This window comes from Atta cephalotes (assembly GCF_000143395.1).
Source record: "Atta cephalotes unplaced genomic scaffold scaffold00011, whole genome shotgun sequence".
Taxonomy (NCBI): Eukaryota; Metazoa; Arthropoda; class Insecta; order Hymenoptera; family Formicidae; genus Atta; species Atta cephalotes.
The window spans coordinates 974,769-988,716 of NW_012130075.1; the positions used below are offsets into that span (position 1 = coordinate 974,769).

General features: G+C 32.8%; 1 protein-coding gene across 1 annotated transcript in view; it reads left to right on the top strand.

Moving 5' to 3' along the window:
- The window catches only part of LOC105627935 (serine proteinase stubble), a 14,461-nt gene extending 2,671 nt beyond the window's left edge, over positions 1–11,790 (top strand). Inside the window, exons 2-10 of the mRNA XM_012209207.1 lie at positions 2,083–2,405; positions 3,280–4,771; positions 6,824–6,967; positions 7,320–7,466; positions 8,695–8,771; positions 9,468–9,568; positions 10,091–10,362; positions 10,844–10,998; positions 11,626–11,790. Of these exons, the coding sequence (XP_012064597.1) occupies positions 2,083–2,405; positions 3,280–4,771; positions 6,824–6,967; positions 7,320–7,466; positions 8,695–8,771; positions 9,468–9,568; positions 10,091–10,362; positions 10,844–10,998; positions 11,626–11,790 (2,876 nt within the window). The remainder of the gene's footprint in view (positions 1–2,082; positions 2,406–3,279; positions 4,772–6,823; positions 6,968–7,319; positions 7,467–8,694; positions 8,772–9,467; positions 9,569–10,090; positions 10,363–10,843; positions 10,999–11,625) is intronic.
- Positions 11,791–13,948: the final 2,158 nt, after the last annotated feature.

Sequence of the window (13,948 nt, forward strand, 5' to 3'; positions counted from 1 at the left end):
AGAGAGAGAGGAGAGAGAGAGAGAGAGAATGTGAGGTGTCTTAGAGGGAAACGGGCTGTTACATTAGGCTATGACTGTGACCCACATTTGGGTCGGGCAACTAGCCCATACATTGAAACTTAACGGTACCGAGATGCTTCGCCTCGCCTGACATCAATTCGTTCGTTCCCCGATATAATGCGGCATATGCTTTATGTAGCGTACATGCATTAGCATTTTACAATCAATCGTTGATTTAAAATCATGAAAGAATTCAAATTGGAGATCGTTCTCAACGAGAATTATGATCCCGTTAAAATTTTTAATAATCAAAGATGACATTTGTTGCACGCGAGTTGCGCGCCATGACATCTTACTCTGATCTTTGCTTGAATAACGTCGATGAACTGCACATTTTATTTCATTCTTTAAAAAATTGATTTATTTATTTAATTTAAATTGCCACTGCACCTTTTTTCATGTATTCTCTATAGTCTTAATGCAATAATATCCGTTTTTGGCTGAAAGTTGTTATTTTGGAGTGAAGAGCATGTTTCTTCATCTTCCTCTGACGCGCGTTGCGTCTTTCGTAGCTAACTGTATCGCACGACCGTATGAATCATTGTCAAAGCAGACTTCTGTCATTCCGTTATACGCCTCTGATATTCGCGACTTTTTAAAAATTTTATGTGACATCTGTTTGTTTATCCACTTTCCGTTCTGTCGACACATAATGCGCTAAAAACCCAGAAAAGATTCCTGTTATCTGATTAATGCATATGTGATCTTCAATTTTTTATCGGTAGCAACAACTATTTTAAGATCCAATAGATTCAATACAGATGATATCTATAGACTTGTAACAAATTTGATAAATATTGTCAACAAGCTAACAATTTCTATATTAATAAAATATCATAATTATTTACATATCCGCTTGATATTGGCCCTTATAAAGCTATTCGTCATATTTTCAATATATGAATCAATTACGCAATTATCTCGCGTCTCCTACCATAGGGATCGCAGTTGAACGAGCAAAATCATTAAGAGAAAATTATAAGCAGATATGTTAACGATACGAGAGCAAAGTGTTACAGGCAGGAATGTAGAACGTACATCGTAAATGAACAGTTATAGACACCGGGTGAAGGTTGATATATATATATATACTTCTCAGTGGAGATCAGAAAACACGGAAGCGTTTATCTAACCATCGTTGACGGTCATTCCGGGGAAGAATTACATCTTGCGGCATCACTTCGTAATATTTTATTTTATAGAAGTTTTTCTCCCTGTGGTAAAGAAGTCTTTACTTTCGCATTAATGTGTGAGATAATCGAACGGAAGAATTCTGATCTATCGCTTGAGAAAATCATGTATGAGATATCGTGACGGCAAGTTCCGGCGAATCATGTTTATGAAGCTCATTAGATGAGAGAAAAGACTACTGTGTAAAAAGATATTAATACGATTCTGAGCACGCAAGTCAAGAAGAATTAAATGGCATTTTAGTAACAGCATATAAATAATATTTATAACTCTTCAATGCCATTCTCGATTACATCCGGTTTTTTAAAAAATGATGTTTTAAAATTCTTGTTTACTTCAATTGCTTATAACTTTTTTATTAATAAAGATACATACATATATTTGCTCGATATCATTGCATTTATTAACTGGTATTTAGTATCGAAAAAAAATTTGTTACAGCCAAGTAAACGTTAATTAAAAATAATAACATCAATGTGTTACAATTTTATACTCAACAATATAAATGTAATATAACCATATGTGTTACATAATAGTTACATTCTGGAATGTAAAATTTCAAATTATAAACTTTGGTAATAAACAATGATGTTATGTTTAGTTTGTTGTTTATGTTGTGAATGTTTATTTTTGAAAATTATAAACAAAGTTGAATTGGATATGTAATGTAATGTAAATACATACATTATATTGTATTTATGACAAAACGGTATAATGTGGCATCGAAGAGTTAAAATAACTCATTTAAGAAAAAAAAAACATTTAATGGAATTGGTCGGAAATCAGCTTGTCATAGATGAACGTAATGATGGAATTGCTTCGTTCTTACAGGTACGGGAAGAAATATCAGACACTTGCCCTGCGTGTCACGCAGGAGCGGTGAGACCGGTGTGTGCATGTTTGCGTTTACTTGTGCGAAAGCAAATGGCACGCATCTTGGTACCTGCATCGATCGTTTCTACTTCGGTAGCTGCTGCAAGATTGACGACGAGCCGGACATCTTTCCGCAAGACAACAGCATCGATGATAGCCCGCCGGCGCCAAGGCCATTTATCACGACCCACAGGCCTACCGGGAGCAGCGGCATACCGGAGTACTTCACGAAGCCCAAGCCGACCGATGAAAAGAAACCAGTCGAAGCTTCACAAATCACGGCAAGTAGATGATCGCTAATGAAACAGCGAACTGGCTTAGCACGTTTCGCCATGTGTCAGTAGAAATGAGCGATGTGACAGCTGGAGTTCCTAGAGCCGGTTCGATAGAACTGAAGTAATGTCTTTCGCGTATAACTATAGCCTGTCAAATCATCCACAGTGAACTTAATGAATTAATAATAAATAATTCGCTTACTTTTTATTTAAGATAATATGTGATACTGCGTAACTCCATCTTATTTTATAAAATTTAGTTTTAAAAAAAGAAATAAGTTTTTAGACGACAATAATGATAAAAAGCGGTAGTTTGGAATTACAATACGCGAAAAGAAATGAGACGTTTTCTCAGCATTCGGATATGTAATAACTTTCTCTAAATGAGGTCATCAAGATAAATACAGTAACTCGTGTGATCTCACAATTGATTCATGCAGGATTAAAGAAAGTTTTGCATTAAAGCTTTGCATTGCGCTTAATGATCAGTAAGTAATATGTGTGTAACTTATAAACATGCAGGAACAGTGTAATTTTGTTGAGGATATATATATATATATATATTGATATGTATAACAATTAGCATATTAAATCAAATCGCTGAATAAAAATGTTTGATTTAATTAACAAAATGTGTATAAAGTGATAATTTATTTAAGATAAATTGAATTTAAAATACATACCACACGCTCTGCATCACGATACACAAAAATTTCATTTCCTTTAGAAAACTACTTATAAACAGAATAATCTTTTTAATTAATTAAAAATAAGTTAATTCTATTAATCAGTCAATGTTGCTTTTAAAAGATTAATTTACTGATTCTACTACAATGCCATCTACAATAATAATTAATTTAATAATTTAATAATTTTGTAGACAATATCTGGATTTTTGAATACGCAAAGCACGCAGACTTCAGCAAATACGATGAGAGAGACGACGAAGTTCGTGACAAAGAAGCCAACGATCACAACAATAGAAATGACAACGCAGACTACTCGCCTCTCGACATTCCAAACCGTGCAAAACGCTGCCGGACTTAGTACGGAAGCTACGTTGAAGGCAACCAACAATACTGTAAATATTCCAGCACATATATCGTCAAGTATAACGAGACAACCTACGAAACCAACCATTTTGGATTCTACCTTCCGACCTAGCACTGTAAATTTAACGAAACTGACGACTATCACATCGGAAACGACCGCGAAGAAACCTATTATCTCAACGACAACAGTACAAAAACCTATGGTGCAGACCTCTCAGAAACCATTCTCCTCTACTACTCGACCGATTGTTCAACATGAATCGACTACAATAAAGAACGATCTCACGATTACCACGCAGAAAGTGGTGCCTTCAACCAGATTCCCACCAAGAAATACAACGTCGATTAAACCACTGAATCAGACGACTACGAGAAAGCCTAGCACTAAGAGACCTAGTACCACCGTGACAACAAAACGCCCAGTGGTGACTACGAAGAAACCCACTACGTTGACAAAGAGACCTTCAACTCCAACGAAGCCTCTTACAAATTCCAGCTTCGGCACTACTTTACCGGCAATAACTAAGCCTCATTCAACTTCTGGCTCATTCAGCAATGGATCTTTCAGTACAAGTGCAGATCGAGCAACGGAAAGTACTTTAGCCTTCATTGGAATTAGACCAACTGCAATGACAGTAACTACCAATATAATTCAGAAAACCACTATTACGCCTGCGAATTTGGATCATAAAGGATCTATTAAAACGACAACGCCGAAGACGACCTTGAAACCGACATCAACGGTCAGAACAACCACCGCTAGACCATCGACTACAACTAAAACAACAATTAACAGACCGATCACGACTAAACCATCTTCGTCGACTACAACAAAGCTGAAACCTACTAAAATCACTAGTACGACGACGAAGATCACTAAACCTGAATACACTAGCGCCACGATAATCACGGAGGGAACGAAGCCATTATCATCAACTATAAGTTCAACACTTAGCGTTACAAGACCAAAACCCAGCACGACGAAACCAACACCCTTGACGAAACTTCCTGTGAACACATCCAGCATCGTGGAGGTTACCACAAGCACCTCGAGCTCGATATCCACGTTTACCGTTAAAAACGAGAGCATCTCGACCCATGTAACTCCTACCAAGGGTCAGAATGTTAATCATACCCTCGAGGAGATCCCGTTGACTACTTACTCGCCAGGATTGGTAACGTGGAGTTCCAACTCCGATGAAGTTTCTACAAAGGCGGTCAACAAAACAATTTCGTCAACATCAACATCAATGTCATCAACGCCAACGTCAACGTCGACGTTAACGTTAACGTCAACAACAACGATAGCTTCATCGTCAGGTGAATAAAAAGTTAATTATTTTTTAGTTCTCTTTTTTTATCATAATATAATAACTTTATCAATTCCAACTAGATAATTAACAGTTTGTTTTAACTGTTATATTTAACTGTAATTATATTTAACTCTAACATTAATCGTAACATATTAATTATTTCCGACAATGACTCTCACTACAATAAAAGAAGAAAAATTTTTAATTTTTAATGATTAATATCGTCAATCTGAAACGAAAAGCGAAAGCAAAAGACATTAAATTTACATAGCAATCCGTCAACGGGTTTTCACTATTCCTAGTGTTTTGATGCATACAACGTGCCATGCCATACAACGTGAATCGTTATCATGATTTTCTACTGACAAGGGAATGTCACGTTATATGAACGTCCGTTTTCTTTAATTTCACCGATTAGCATACAGGCATTGAAACGAATAAGACTGCTAATCACGTTTCCTATAATTCTTCGAAGGGTCGCTCGATGTTGACGATGGGAACATGTATAAGATTCGTGACTGCCCATTACCAAGTGACATTATTACTCCACAATTTGTTACCGAGTAAAAAAAATTAAATATAAATAACTAAAATAATCTTATTTTTCATATGTATTCGTTCTTTGCCTTTTTCAATATTTATTTGTAAATTTATAATTTACAAATTTTTCAACTTTAATATTATCCTACTATTCAAAAGGATATTGTCCATTGCTTCCAAAGTATATAATCCAGACAAAAAGTTTGGAAATATTTTTAAAAATCGACATTTTTGGAATTACTCAAATATCTACAATAATGTGTTTTTTTAACAATAATTCTTCAGTTTCAATAAATTATTGAATTTGAAGAATTATTTAAAAAATACACTATTATAATTTTTATTTAAAAAATACGTTTAAGAGATGAAATTAAACATTAAATAACAGAAAAACTTAATGATAAAAACAATATGAAGATTATAAAAGACATTAATAGATTAAAGGCATTAGGACATTAAAGATATTATATCTCTCTAAACAATGTAATAGTATTTCAATTGCATGCAATACAAAATTGAGTTATATTGAGCTTCATAAGTCATAGGCAGTCCATCCGTATTTTATATTCATTCGACAAACGGTTATTTTATTCTACCCGAATGAATCGAGTTCATTATGGATGCAAGCCAAGGTCGTTCCTCGGATCCTAGAAAATATAATCGAGTGGAGATGTTATGTGGACCATGTCAATAGCGCAGCACTCTGACACGTCGTCGGGACAGAATGTCATAATGTCCTAACGGTTCACAAACCGGCTATCCCGGGCTTTCCGCCGACGCAATTACGGTCATCTCTCCCTTGTGTATCTCTATCCATTTCGTTGAGCGGCAAGACTTCGAATTATCTTCTAATAACTATGATTCACTTCGCTACCTTGCAAGAAAAAAAAGGGAATTCGCTCTTCTTACAACCAAGCCAAATTGGAGAATTAAACCGGTTCGCATCGCCTTGAATTAGCAGTATATCTGCATGAAACTAATATTTTCTGAGAAATATAGGTCCACGAACTTGAAGAAAACATTCTTCTGATTTTTACACATCGCAAAAGTATTCTACTGGATATGTGTAGATGAGCTTTTATCTAATTTTGGAATTAATTTATTTTGACATAAGCATGCATTTTCGGATTAATTTGATATTATCCAGTTTATGTTTTTAACGCTTTTCTCACATTTTGATTTATGTTTTAATATTTGTAATTTTTGTTATCATAACTACGTTTTTTTGTCAACATATATTAAACAAACATAATTAAACATATTTGATTTGCAAACTTATCGAAACGTTTTTACTTATTTAATATTACAATTAATAAATAATTTATGAACATTAATATCCGCATTGACTCATATCTGCTTTACTTTTCTATTTAGTTTTGATTTAATTTGTTTTCTCAACAAATTATAGCCATTTATTATATTATCTATTTCTGATTCCCCTAAAAGAAAAGAATCGTGAATTTGCGATTAATTAAAATACAATTAGGTTTTATATTTATTATGTTTATTCGCTTCGCAGAACAAGTGGAAACTGATTGGTCGCCGATAACAACTCCGGATGGCTGGATAATGATTCAGTCTCCTACCACCGAAAAGTTACCGGAGATTCAAGAGTCATCGACCGAACCGGTTACGGAATCCCCTATCCAGTCTTTGACTTCTGGTAAGACATATTAATTATAATCTTTGTGAGTACTTTGTGATTTGCGAATTTGCTCGCAATGGAAGAATTTTCAAGAATTGGTAAACGCAATCATGCAAATGAACAACTTGGAAGGAATATCTTTTAACAAGTCTAAATAACAAGAAAGAACTAGAAGTTCTTAGCAAATTTTAGTATTGCAACAAAACTGTATTTCAGAATTTATTTCTATTCTTATAACAACACATTCAATTGTTATATAAATACAATGCAATTTTAATATAAATTTTCTATAGAAAATTGTGTCGCTTTTTATTTTATGTGAATGTAATAACTTAATTAATTAATCTTCAATTACTTCTCGAATTTTCAGCCAAACCAATAACAGAGAGCAGTATCATCCCCGATATCATAAAGAGACCAACGGTGACAACTTTATTGTCAACGATTGCCAGTGTTACGATCGACATGGAACTTCCGGTTCCAATGGAGACCCTCAATATGTCGGATTACAAACAAGGTTAATACTTAGATGTTGAACGGATTACAGTATAATGTTACGACGTGCGCTTCACGAGCGGGTGCATGAATAAAAGAAATTAGATCGTTCTCAGACTGAGTGACCGAAACGAATCGTTACTCGACTAGAACTAGTCTCAGGACTAAAAACAAAATGACGGGTGAAATGTGAAACTAGATTTAGGTCATGGAATTCACGTTATTCTCTTCGATTTTGACCCAGTTAAATCCTGAAGATGATCCACCAACTTCTGATCGTATAACGATCAATGCTTTCATCTTTTCTTTACGGATTACCGCAAGTTTATATTAATTAAACTCTTCGTTTGACAAGGTACACGTCTCTATTAATCTTAACACAGACTCGCACATGTACATTTTACATGTAAAAAACAATTCTAAGTATAGAAGTAGATTTATATATCCGTAAAAATTTTCTAATTTTCTTGCTCGTCATTTTGATATGTTGCAATTTTCAGATTTCTCAAACTTGCACGGAAAGAATGATTGTGCGAAATGTCTAAAAATTTACCACAGACTTGAAAATAATTTTGTTAAACCATCAAAATAATTATGTAGAAAATTCAAGTACCATGAGCAATGCTGCAAAAAATTTTGATATTCATAGCAACCAGTTTCCTACATCATTATTTTAACAATGCAACGAAATTATTTTTAGATCTGTATCTAGTAAAATTTTTAAATACTTTAACAAAACTGTTCTTTTCTTATAAGTTTTCGAAATTTTCCTTTATCATTATACTTTATCTAAATTAGTTTTTAGTACTATCACATAATGTATACTGTATCATATAATGTATATTGAAGTTTATTTAAGCAATTAAAATCGCATTGCGTACAATTACTTATAGTATTGGAAACGCTTTAATTCATAGATTATCGATGACTTGACCACTTTGTATGCCATTATATAACTTACCATCATCTAAGTTGCAATAACACAACTTAATTTAAATAATAATAGTATAGTCGTAAATTTTAACGTCAGTAATTTCCCGTAATCAATAAGATGCGCGCCGAGTGTCGCAAGTATGCAGACAATATTGTCGATAGAAAAATTCTAATTCCACCTACAGGCAGACAAAAGAATTATGTAAGCGACGCATCCGTGCAACGGTTCATCCAGTCGAATACAGCGCGTCCGTTCTCTAACATGACTGCCCAATTAGGACTGATGCGATTTAACTCGACATTGTTTGTTCTTACAGTGTGCGGACGAAGAATGTTTCCGGAGCCTAAGATTGTCGGCGGTGAGCGAAGTTCCTTCGGAAAATGGCCTTGGCAGGTGAGCTTGAAGAAGCTCAACAAAACAATTAGAATTAGAGATCAGGTCGGTAATCGAGCTAACTGCAAAATGTATAAAAATAAATATAAATTAAAACATTTATTATATGTTTATAATATATTTATTGGTGTACTTCTTGCAATTAGCATAATTACAGACCTGATTTCTTCTGACGTTTTGCTTTGCATAATACGAGCGAATATTTATATTTTTAATTAGAATTAGGTTCTCTACACTCTGTAAATTCTTTAGAGTGGGATTTCATTCTTTAGAGTTCAGATTCACTCTAAAAGTTTTGGAGAGCAGATATTTCGTAATTGCGTAACATTTTACTATGTTTTTATTGTCATGTTATTTACATACTTTATTTAAACATTAATGCCTTAATGAAAATCACAAATCTGATGATTATTTGAAGATTGAATTGATATGCATAATTTCAAAAAATCAATTAAAAAGAATTACAATAAAATTTAATTTTTCTGAGATCGTCATAAATTAAAGTTCAATTCATCGTCTGTCGAATACAAACAAAATCGCAATAATAGATTATATTAAATATGATGCAGAAAAATATAATCATAATAATGACTTTTCATTTTATCTTATTATTTTATTACGTATTAAAGATAATGCGTAGATCGATCAACGCACATACGATGATTGATTTTCATTACATGGTGGATTTCCTTGCAGATCTCATTACGTCAATGGCGATCGCAGACATATCTGCACAAATGCGGCGCGGCATTGTTGAACGAGAACTGGGCTATTACCGCGGCGCACTGCGTCGAAAGGTAAGTGTTTGCCATGGCTACGATATAATCAAGTTTTCTCCCACTCGCACGATCATCTCATCATGCTATCCACAACGTTCTTTAACGTTGCACCGTGAAGTTTCCTCGCAACAACAATATGCATTCGCTTATGATATCTCCAAATAAAAAGAGATTGTCTCTGCTTGTATAAACATTTTCTCATCTAATATATTTGAGAAGCGCGACCAAGATTATATGAACTGTCGTCCTAAAGTAGAACATCATAAGAAACGTTATAAGAAACTTCATGAACCTTTAAAGAGAACCAGAATTCCGTAATTTTTTTCCGGATTTTACTATTCACGACGTCTGATTTTTTATCACAATTTTTTTTCTTTACATTGTCGCATTTCAATCTCTTTTTAATTTTTTAACATTGAATTTAATTTCTTTTCTTATAACAAGACATTATTATTAAAAATGCAACGAAAGATTGCGAATAGCGTTTTGTTTCCGGATAGAATTTTCCGATAAGTGAATGCATTGATATATATTTTACAGCGTACCGCCTAGCGAGCTATTGTTAAGGATCGGCGAGCACGATTTGGCGAATGAAGATGAGCCATATGGATACCAGGAGAGAAGAGTGCAAATTGTGGCGAGCCATCCACAATTCGATGCGCGTACTTTCGAGTATGATCTTGCTCTGTTGCGATTCTATGAGCCTCTTCTGCCATTCCAACCAAATGTTTTGCCGATCTGCCTGCCCGACGATGATGAAACCTACGTTGGTCGTACCGCCTATGTTACTGGCTGGGGTAGACTTTACGACGGTATTAAAATGCATCGTCATAATTAATTAAGTGAAGCAACAATACAACTTGGAATTTATATCCTAATATTAATTACTCTCCGTCTGCGATCATAATTTTCGACTTTCATAATATACAGAAAAATATAGGATTACTTATTGATATCTCTATTATATTACCAAATAATTTTTTAACAAGATATTTTAAGAGCAGAAATCAGGCTCCGCTCTCCTTTATTTCGGACAAATTTCAAAGTAAAATTTTGCTTGTGCCAAAAAAGATTCAGATTGCAAACGGAATGTTAATATTTGATACGTGTTAATTAGTAAAAAAACTATCAATTGTTTTATGATAAAATATTTTATATTAAACTACAAGTAATAGATGAAATATTTTATATTAAACTACAAGTAATAGATGAAATATTTTATATTAAACTAAAAATAAAATTATTGTCACTCATTGCATAGATATCTAAACATATAATTGTCTACTTTTGCAGAGGGACCACTGCCATCCGTGTTACAAGAGGTTGCAGTACCGGTTATCAATAATACCGTATGTGAAGCGATGTATAAAAACGCGGGTTACATCGAGCACATTCCACATATATTTATCTGCGCCGGTTGGAGGAATGGCGGATTCGATTCCTGTGAGGTCAGTTTTTGCTGGCGATTTTATAGAAATGAAAAAAGTCGTTCGTGCTATTTCAAGTTTTTTGAGATTGAAAATAGCAATTAAAAAATATTATCCGTATAATTTATATCTTTCGATAATACATATTATTTTGACAATCATATATGATTGTGTCATAACAAAAATGTTTTAAACAATCTTTAGAAAATTAAAATATCTTGATATCTTTCTTACAGAAGATAATCTACAGATACCTTTCGAACATTATAGTTTCTTGGAAATTATTATTGATATAAAAATTTGTAGCAATAATATTCTGTAATATTTATTTTTATATCAATAATAATAAATTTTTAGATAACTATTATGTTCCCTTACAACAATTCAGTACTGGAAAGTAATTATTAATTATTTATTTTGAATAATAAAAATACTATTGTACAGTAATTTTCAGTATTAAATTGGATTTCTGTGAGAATTCAAAAGACAAAAGTTATGTATAAGAATTATCTAAAAGTTACTGATAAGACGTTTCAATTTTGTAAAGATATTTTTAAATATTTTTAACATGTAATAATATGTAAGAATTACATGTATTACAAAAAGATATATCTCTTAATATTCTAACTTATAACCTTCCTTTATCAGGGTGACAGCGGCGGTCCAATGGTCATCCAAAGAGCGCGAGATAAACGATGGATTCTTGCTGGAATCATCAGCTGGGGAATCGGTTGCGCCGCGCCTAATCAACCTGGCGTTTATACACGTATCTCGGAATTTCGTGACTGGATCAATCAGATTCTGCAATTCTGAATGTCTCGGAAAAAACGTGATCTGCGCTCGAAATTCGCGCTTTTGCATCGCGCCGATGGAAGATTATTGATATGGAGATTGTAACGATCGCTAAGCAGACGAATGGCACCATCTGCCGGAGCTGTGAGCCAAGTGCAATTTAGTGGAAAAATCTAAGAGGTCCCAGCGCGGGGATTCACAGAGATTTGTGTGCATGTTATGAACTTGGACGACATGTGGAGCCACTGATTCCAATTTTCCTGTGTAAAGCCGCAACGTATGCACGTATATATACACGCGATTTCCCGGGAAAATCCGACATATTACAACGATACAATGGATATTGATTTGCGTATCGGAGACACTGTGGATACCAGTGATAAGCATATCAGACTTTGTGACAAGGATCGGAATTTTCGAGTTAGATTCCTTTATCTAGAATCGATTTTAAAATAGTTAATTCCAGGACATGGAATTACTTTTTTAAAGTAAATTATTCTTCTAGATATAGATTCAGCATTAATTTCTTAAGTTTTCTCCTTCTACCAAACATGCATTTATATCTAATGTGTTCAGTTTGCTCAAAGCTTGATTTAACGAAAGCTTATAAAAATGCATGTGATTGCGATAATTAATAGATTTACAAAGGAAATATTAGATCTGTTATTAATTTAATAATAGAAAATAATTTTTTTATTGAACTTCCATTATTTATAATTTAATCATTTCCGGAAACAATTTTCCACTCTTCAATTTGAAATAAATTGAATTAAAGTAATGTGATTTAAAATATAATATATTTAATTCAATATATAAAAATTATTTCTAGGCAATTTGACTTTCAGTTTGGAATTACTGTTCAATATTTTAAAAAATATTTAAAATTTAATGTTTTGCATATCTTCTGATTTATCATTAAAAGCGATTAATCGTGAAGCTACTGTGATTCAGAATTTACATGTTTTCTAAATATGTATTTACATATAAAAATATAGTAGAATAAACTTTTGAATCACAGTGTGCACAAAAATTATCTATGTAAATGTTGTTACGCGGCATAACAAACATTTTATGGTATCGTCAAAAAATATTTTAGCGAAAACATAGTCAAATGAATATAGTTTACAAAAATCTATATTTTTTATGAGTTTTCCAATTTTTGCCTATCAGTGAACAAACTGTTAAATTTTTTCAGAGGGAGGAGAGAGAGAGAGAGCTTTCTAAATATTTTTAGATACAAAAATTGCAAGATTTACATGAGGCATCCGTATATGATATTTTATATAAATTTCGGTTTACATCTAGAAACTCAAATATAATTGGGCGTAGAATAAATCCCACAATCGCTGATTGAAAAAAGATCGAGATTTTTAAATTTTTCTGTGAAATTATATTCTATTATTTTATTATTGATAAACACATTAGACTTTGTAACAAAGAATTGAAATTTTCGATTAATTTTTATTCCTTTATCTAATACCGATTTAAAATAATTAATAAAATAAAATTATTAAACAAAAATAAATTATTTCTTTAACTTTTAATTGGTCACGTAGTTGCCACGATTCCAAGTTATTTTATTTAACGATGTTGTATTGTCTCGCGGCAAATTAAAGATTAAATATTTATAGGATAATTGGATAAAACGAATAATCAGTATGCAGATTGTGTTACCAATTGTTTATGAAAAAATTCGTTATTAATATTTGCAATAATCGAGTTGCAATTGTTACTGTGATTTAATATTCCATATCGACGTCAATCACATACAATTACCCTCGTTATAAATTTATATAGTAATTTCCAGGGGATTCCAATGGGAAAATTTCAGTGCATTCTTCAAAGCTCATGAATATCCAGTTATCCGATTGATCTTGAGGAAGAAACGAAGGGAAATTCTGTGCTCGACTTCATAAATTTTATCTCTTTCTCTTTCTTTCTTCGCAGACTTCTTCTTCATTTCATAATTACTTAAATATAATCTCAAATAAAAATTCGAATTGACGGTGCGCTAAAAACGTACTCATTAATCTCAATGGCTTGTTTGTCAGCCAACAAGCAAGTCATGACATACATTTTAATTTAAAGAATGTATTTCATATAAATTGCGAGTTAAATTCAATCGAATTAGAAAAATCAAAAAGACACATTCATTTACATATATTTACCGCGGAGTTAC